Raw genomic sequence first — 7,844 nt, 5'->3', positions numbered from 1 at the left:
AACCTAGCTACTCGTACGTAAAGTGTGAATACTAACGTAAAAACATGAACAACTATTTGCAACCTGAAAAAATACATCCTATTTATTTATTACAGTACTATTAGCAGGGCCTAGTTAGCTTTTTCATAAATGTTATTAGAATACTTAATTATGCAGTTTTATATAAAAAATGTCAAGAGATGACGTCTTGAGACTAAAAATAATTTTAAAAAATTCTTTATTGAGATAATCCTGTTATCTCAATTTCTCTGATGCCAATCTAGAAAGAGATATTACAATAAAAAATAAATCAGAACTTAATATGTTTTCTGTGTTATAAAAGTTAAAACACACAAGCAGAGAATCCAGCAGTTTATACATGCCTTTTATATTGAAATGTCCATTCCTTGTGTGTTTGTGTTTCTTGGTGCAGGCATGTGAATTTACACTTCCTGTTTGACACGTTTTACCAGGTGTGCTATAGTGTGAATACCAGGTAATTCGACCTCCCCTGGTCTCATTTTACAACAGTACTCAGGTGAGTGTTTGTTGGGTTGGGGGGGTTAGTAAGTGCATTGAGATGGATGTTGCAAGTGTGTTTCTTCCTTTATCTGTGTGTATGTGTAATAAAAGAACGCTCAGGATATGTTTGCTCTGTAATCGCTGGCTGAATCTAGTCGATAAGGGCTGTCTGGTTCTGACTTGCACAGGTATGAAGAGAAATTCAGCACAGTCCTGAGAAAGGAGGGATTCTTCAGCACTTTAGGGGGGAAAAACATCATTACACACAAACACCTGTAAAAAGGACAGTGGAAGAGGAAACACTGGAAACGAGGAAAGACTGGGATAATAGTGGCGGGATAATGTTCCAGCATGTGATTTAACCTGGAGGAGATTCTTCTACTGCGGTTCGACAAATGGATGTTAGATTCTAATGTGGCATTTTAGGCTCTGGGATGTACAAGGTGTTGCTGTGTTTCTCAGCGTCACATTATATCTGTGTCACCTAGGTAAGTACCCAAACATATCTTTATAATTTGGTCACTAAGCCTAAGTATTTCACTACTGTTTGTGAGCAATCCTATATTTTTTCACGACTAAACACAAAGTGCGAGGCTGCAGGCTTTTTAATAGAAACTCAACCTGAGAACTTGGCAGGTGTGCAAACTATAGATACAGTACAACCCATAGATCATTTCAGGTCTTGTGTCCTGTGTTTTATTGTGTTCAGTGCAAAGAGGGGGAAGGTTCTGGGACACTGGAACGCACTGCTGAGCCTTGTCAATGTTGTGGGCCCGAGGGAGTTGGCACTGTCACCAAGTGCTTGCTCAGGGGGAATTTGCTGTGTTTTCTCAATAACAATAATAATAAGGTCTAGACCGAACTCTGTAAAGTGTCCTGAGATGACTCTTGTTGTGATTTGGTGCTATACAAATAAAACTGAATTGAACTCAATGAAACTCCAGTTAGTGAGAGGGCGCCCACCTGATGACTCTGTAGACTAGTCTTCACTCCAACACCCACACAGAATTTGTACTGGCATTGCTGAAAATACAGTAACTGACTCAGCACTTACTTGCGTAATTGCCAAGCGCTTGCTCAAGGGGGACTGTTAAAGTGCCCTGAGGTGATTTTTGTTGTGACTTGGTGCTATGCAAAAAAAACGGAGTTGAATTGATTAGTGCTTTTCTTCTGCTTGACAATCTTGGTAGAGCAGTGTCGGTGGTTAGATGTGGCTGCCTATCAAGCCAGTCGGGCCAGCCACTGTTTAACCTCCATATGAATACTCACCACTTCTTTAGTACATTTAATTGTGCATTATCACCTGTTAACTTGCATAAGACCAACATGGTCATGAACACATGGCTGTGTAAGCATCAGACTGTCCTGGAGACAAGCAGTACACTAGAGAAAGTCACAGCTGCGCAGAATTTAAAAAATTTAAGAAAACCTTTTTTGAAGGGCATTTATTTCTAATAAATTTCCCACAGAAACTACAGTATGATTATTAATGTTTATGCCATGGTGTATTGGTTAATCACTGTTTGTGTGTGATGTGTGAAAGAAAAGGACAGCCACCCTTTCTCACTCCATCTTAGTCATAATCATAATCTCAGGTGGAATGCATTGAGTAAACACATCGGCAGCAGAACCGGATCCCCCACTGAGTATCCTGTGAAAGTATTTGATGAAGGATGGCTAAAACAGACACAACTCCAACGCTACTGTGTTCAAATTAGTACCACTCATCTTGTTTGACAAGTTTTTTCCCTCCAGCAGTAGAACAGCACATTTCTGACCATACATGGAATTTAGTGCAAATGAGTCACAGTTTGCAGAAAGAGTGACTAATTGAGCTTTGGTATTATATGTTTTGTTAATGAGCTGTATTGTGCAGTGGACTGAAATGTTTATGCTGTAACTACTGACACACCTGCATGAAGGTGGAACAGTAAAAGCATGACGGACAAAGATGTTTATCATGTGTTGTCACAGTTAACATTCTGCTTCTTTTTCCTGCTGTATTCATCTATTTGCTGTATATATACACACACAAACACACACTCTGACACCATGTCTCTATATTTATCTGTGAAATGCCATTTTCATCTCATAGTGTACTTAGTGAATCTAAAATCTGTATCCTCACATCCCTTCATCCTTTTGCCTTTGGAAGTGGGAGCCATCTCCATCCATTCTCCCCAGAGGAGCCTCACCAGGTCTGTGCAGGAGGATGTCATTTTCTCAGTCAATATTTCCTGCGACGGGGTCCCCACCATACAATGGACTTTTATGTCAGCAGCGGTGAGCCGCTCCATAGGGACGTGGCAGCCGGGGGTGTACACCAACATAACAGAGGACTACAGCAGCAGAGTGGAGATGTACAACAATGGCTCTATGGGCCTGTCAGACCTTAGATTGCAGGATGCTGGATACTATGTGGTCACCGTCACAGAAACGGCAGGAAGCAGCAAGGACACCGGGTTTGTGCTGAAAGTGAACGGTGAGTGGTTCCGGGTTTCTCTTTATGTCATCCCTAAAGCAAAAAGATGGGAGTGACATTCTGGAAAACCACAGTTGCCCACTTTTACACTGCCTAGATTCATAGGCATATAAAGAAAGGTTAAACCCGCTGTGTAACAGCAAATCAGACCAGAACAACCACAGCAACAATGTGCCAAACAATCTTTAAACAAGATGTTTTAAAAGACAGAGCTAGTGACTGTAGAATAGTAATAGTTTGCTAAGCATAAGTCTGACCACGAGTGTGCCTTGCTCAGCAGTACTGTGGTAACACTCTCTGGGGTATAAGACTGACAGTTGCCTTAACATGTCTGCTGATATTAAAAGCAGGCTTGTGACTGGTTTGACCTCATTTGGCAGGAGACATGCAGGCAGGAAGGTGGCAAAGCATGTTTACTGTGTCTTCATTACCACCACTGAGGTGCCCTTGAACTGCACGCCAGCGGAGCTGCTCGGTGGGCAGCGGCGGGTTGTATGCATATCGCCTGTACTAGGCAGCTTCAAGGTGTAAATGTGTGCGTGTGGTCAAGGCGTTCCTACAAACAAAGACAACCATATCTGTGTAGGTAGTGAAGGTCTGGAATATTTGCCCTTCAGATCTTAAAGCAGGATCTATGAGTTAATTTTCAATAAACACTACAACCTGACTGAATGTTTGTGTTAAAATAATAAGATTTTGTTCATTGACATAAGAATCTATTAGTATTTAACATTATTAACATTTTAACTTCCTGCTCCTGTGCTGCCTCCTTTCTGCATACAAGATGGATTTCTCCTGTATTTGCGTCTCTGGAAAATAGTGTGTGCCCACTGTATTTCTTTTGACGTAAATATGACTTGGCTCCTGTGTTCCTGTCCTCCAGAGGTGTTGTATGAGGATCTGCAGTACCTGTCTATCACTGCCTTGGCGCTGGCTTGTGTGGCTTTTCTTCTCATACTGGGGCTGTGGCTACTGGACAAGGCCTACAGGAGGATAGTGGCATGCAGACGCAGGAAACAGATGCCAGGTAAAGTAACATGAAAAACAAGCCTTAATGAACAATGGAATCAGTCTGAATGAAAAATGTTCATGATGAACTTTATACTAAGGCTCAAACTCCCACAAGATAAACACTACAGCACCTTGGTGAACAGGACAAATAAAATGTATGCAATGGCAATAATGGGTAAGATAACATAACTGTATAGAATCTTAATAAAAAGACATTTCATACAAACCTGTTTATTTGAGAGGTTTGCTTACCTCACAGTTCACAGTCTTTGTTCTTGCTGTTTCATCATTGTGTGACTTGAGATATGGCTGGATGGGCGTGGACGTGGGTTGAAGTTATATATTGTGTCTATGTATGGGTGTGTCTGGGCACAAAGGTCTGTGAAGTTCTATTGTAGCTGTGTCACACCAGCATGTTGTGAAACACTAGTTTCTGTATTGACATTTAATTATCCCTTTGTGCAGAAAATGATGAGACGGAGCTGCATCCTCTTTGATGGACGTCTAGCTGTGCTTCGTATCTGGCATGAAAACAAGCCAGACACGGTCAGAAACGTGTCAGTGCTGCAGCACAAGGACTACTTTTTAGAATGTAAATGTCATGTACCTACATACAGTAAAATAACTGGGAAGGCGGCTTGTCAGTTATGAAAAACTGTAACAAGAAAACATTGAGTACATGATACACTGCAATAGCTCACTCCTGATGACACTGTTGAATGTAAATATATCACTGGAAAACAGTACATATGTATTTATTGCCTTGTAGGATTTTTTTTAATGACTTCTTCACTGCCATCGACCAACTTGCATCAAGCTTTGTAAAAATTGTGAAAACTATACAGCAGCATTTCTGAATCAGACTTCAGATGCAGTGACAACACACTACAAGATAAATGGACTGTATTTTATATAGCGCTTTCTCAGTGTGTTGCACTGGCCAAAGGGCTTTACAGAAGATCATACACCATTCACCCATTCACACACCGATGACGACAGGCTGCCATGCACCGGCGCTAGTCAAGCCACCGGGAGCAATTCGGGGTTCAGTGTCTTGCTCAGGGACACTTAGGCATGCGGGGAGACCGGGAGTCAAACCACCAACTTGCTGGGCAGTCGTCTCCTGACCTACCTCATGAGCCACAGCCACCCCAAGATACAACAAATGTTATTATAAAGAAAAAGGAACTTTGTTACATAAGCGTGTGCTGTAAGTCATATGATGCAATATACTCCATGTGACTATGGCATTGTCAGCCTGTTGGATCAGACTAAGAGGACAATCGGTTTTTACAAAATGCTGAATAAAAGCAAGAATACAGAAGCTTGTTCCTGTCAATAAAAACACATTGAAGTGTTCCTCAGAAAACATCTCTGCCGGTGTTGTTGTGTGTTCAAAGCATAACTCAAAAATTAATGAATAGATTTGGATGAACGTTTTTGAAGAGGTAGGGCACGGCCCACGGATCATCATTTAAACCCAGGAATTTAAAAAAAAAGGTTCTTCATTGTAAGACAGGGCCAATTTCAGTATTGGACAAAAAATAAAAATAATGTCCACATAAGACTGACCACAGACCAAAGTCCGATCTGGGTCCAAGTCCTATTTTGGATCTGATGATTTAATGTTCACCTTCATTGGACTCACAAAAAACTCATTGCTGTGAGACAACAAATGATGCTGCAGCAACTACGATCAAATTCTAGTTGAAAGCTGTTGATTCGGTGTCAACAGATTGGACGTATTTTCAAAAGTTACCGAGTTAGCTCCTAAAGAAAACTGCCATTAGTTAGATATTTTTCTTGAACAACTTTTAAACTAATATCAGTGTGATTCCAAATGCTAGGGGTGGGTTTCCACAGTCAAGCAGTCACATTATGAGGGTCAGCCTATTATGAGAATAATGTTTTTAGGTGTAATGAAATCATGAGGACAGGGAGCTGCTCTGGTGAAGGTTTGCGCTCTCCGAGTGCCGTCTAGTTCATAGCTGTATTCATACAGTTTGATAAATCATGACAAATGCTCTACAGACGTTTTCCATTTTATTTTATATCAAACTGTTTGAGGTAAACATGTACTCCACACACGACATGATCAAAACAAAGCAGGCGGCAGACACTGCTGGAGGTGGGCATCAGTTCTATAGCAGCACAGTTTTGGCCAAATGGCCCGTGTCATGGCTCTATAAAAGCCACGGTATTGTGTATGGAAACGAGCCTGCAGCCAGAGGCAGTACAGTATCTAAGGACCGGGAGTCAGTGCCGCCATGAGCAGCTCCATCTTGTAGACAAAGTTTCGCCCCTCCATCCTGCTCCAGTGGACCGCTTTGTATGGTCCCCTGAGGTGGCTCCACTTGGCCTCCTGGATGGCATCGCTCTTCGGCAGGTCTTTGGTCTGGCTGCGGGGGAACTGGACCAAAACTTTGCACCCGCTTTCTGGGCCGTTACGCACTGAACAGAGACAGATACACACAGAAACACAAACACTGTCATGCCAATACACTCATACTTATTTCTTGATAATCTGAGGTTATGACATCATCAGATTGCCTTACAGTATTAAATATTAGTGAATGGTGTTATGAAACATTTATTTTGAGGTGAATTGTGATTTTTCTAAACAATCTCTCAGTGTGTACCAGCCTGTCTCGTCGACTGATTGACTTCCTACGTCTGTCAAAATGTCCACATCCATCAGAGACTGAACGTGGCCAAGCTGTACTGAGCTCAACACGTGGCCACAAAGAATGACAGCAATAGCCTAATAAATCAAAATGCAACAGGTCTTCTTAGCTCTGCTGCAGTGCATTCTGGTCACTTAGGTCTAAGGTTAGTGGCAAAACCTGCATTACTTCACAGCTGTCATACATTGGACTGCTGAATGTCAGTCCATACTGGTGACTCTAGAAGGAAGTCTCTGTTGGATTCTGACCAAAATATCTAATGAAAGATATTTACTGAGAGTTTCTACCTCAGAGCCAACCTCCCCGTCTCACCTGAGATGGCGTACTCTCCATTGGGAGAGGCGACCGTGACTGAGGAAGCGTTTCCGATGCTCTCCACCGGGCCCAGGCCTACGTGGTTACTGAAGCTCAGGACGTGCCAGCCCATGACTTTGGCGAGCTGCTGCACAGCATGCACCTGATGCTGCGACATCTGTAATGTCATGAGATAGACACAGCGATGCAGGGAGACACAAAAAGACCAGGCAATGGTTAACCAGATACCGTACACAGCAGGTTGGCAGCCACATACGGTTTACTGATTCAAGTAAACACACCATCCCCCACCACCGGTGTGATACCTGTGAAAGGAGGAAGTCCTGCAGCTCCTGCTCCTGGTGTGACAGCGTGATGACACGTCCATCTCTGTGCACCACTCTGATTTGCTCCACGCCGATGTTCAGCTGCAGCTGGATGGACCTAAACTCACAAAACACACTGAGCTTTATCTGTGAGCGTTCACACATGCATGTGTAATGAAACGCAATACAAAACGAGGGAACATTTGATAACAGCAGACTCATGTACAACTGTCACTGCTGTTTCTACCTTTTACAATGTGGTTAATTAAAGTAAACATGAAAGCAAACCTGAAAATTACATGTCAAGCTTTCAGTTCACATTGACAACTTATTAAAGGACCTGCAGATGGAAACAGTGGCTCATGAACAGATTAGCAGGTTCTCTCCTGTGTGTCCGCCCCTCGCCATCTCCACTTACTTGCAGATCTGCTCGTAGCCCTGAGAGGTGATGAGCACCTTGACGCTCGACTCATACACATCGTTGATATTAGACCAGTGAGCCTGGATCTGGGGGTCTTCGATGCGGCTGGCCAGGCTGTCTATGGT

The 7,844-nt window shown here is 42.7% G+C and overlaps 2 protein-coding genes across 2 annotated transcripts in view; one reads left to right on the top strand and one right to left on the bottom strand.

The window, feature by feature from the left end:
• Positions 1 to 421: 421 nt before the first annotated feature.
• On the top strand, positions 422 to 4,780 carry vstm5 (V-set and transmembrane domain containing 5). The gene is made up of 5 exons (XM_020623564.1): positions 422 to 517; positions 690 to 989; positions 2,657 to 2,983; positions 3,867 to 4,010; positions 4,460 to 4,780. The coding sequence occupies exons 2-5, from the start codon at positions 914 to 916 to the stop codon at positions 4,489 to 4,491; spliced, it is 579 nt and encodes a 192-aa protein (XP_020479220.1). The 5' UTR covers positions 422 to 517; positions 690 to 913; the 3' UTR covers positions 4,492 to 4,780.
• Positions 4,781 to 6,145: 1,365 nt separating this feature from the next.
• med17 (mediator complex subunit 17) overlaps positions 6,146 to 7,844 on the bottom strand; it is an 8,062-nt gene continuing 6,363 nt past the window's right edge. Inside the window, exons 10-13 of the mRNA XM_020623540.1 lie at positions 7,717 to 7,844; positions 7,299 to 7,416; positions 6,991 to 7,150; positions 6,146 to 6,445 (exon numbers count right to left, since the gene is read on the bottom strand). The exon at positions 7,717 to 7,844 is cut by the window's right edge and continues 9 nt beyond it. Of these exons, the coding sequence (XP_020479196.1) occupies positions 6,237 to 6,445; positions 6,991 to 7,150; positions 7,299 to 7,416; positions 7,717 to 7,844 (615 nt within the window). The 3' untranslated portion in view covers positions 6,146 to 6,236. The remainder of the gene's footprint in view (positions 6,446 to 6,990; positions 7,151 to 7,298; positions 7,417 to 7,716) is intronic.

The sequence above is a fragment of the Monopterus albus genome, unplaced genomic scaffold (assembly GCF_001952655.1).
Source record: "Monopterus albus unplaced genomic scaffold, M_albus_1.0 scaffold304.1, whole genome shotgun sequence".
Taxonomy (NCBI): domain Eukaryota; kingdom Metazoa; phylum Chordata; class Actinopteri; order Synbranchiformes; family Synbranchidae; genus Monopterus; species Monopterus albus.
The sequence above is the reverse complement of the archived record's forward strand: the minus strand, read 5'-3'. Positions and strand labels throughout refer to the sequence as shown.

Excerpts from the sequence above, each read along its gene's own strand:
- vstm5 (XM_020623564.1), top strand. The coding sequence starts at position 914 with ATGTGGCATTTTAGGCTCTGGGATGTACAAGGTGTTGCTGTGTTTCTC. Across the intron at positions 2,984-3,866 it reads GTTTGTGCTGAAAGTGAACG|AGGTGTTGTATGAGGATCTG; the intron begins GTGAGTGGTTCC and ends CCTGTCCTCCAG. Across the intron at positions 4,011-4,459 it reads ACGCAGGAAACAGATGCCAG|AAAATGATGAGACGGAGCTG; the intron begins GTAAAGTAACAT and ends CCCTTTGTGCAG.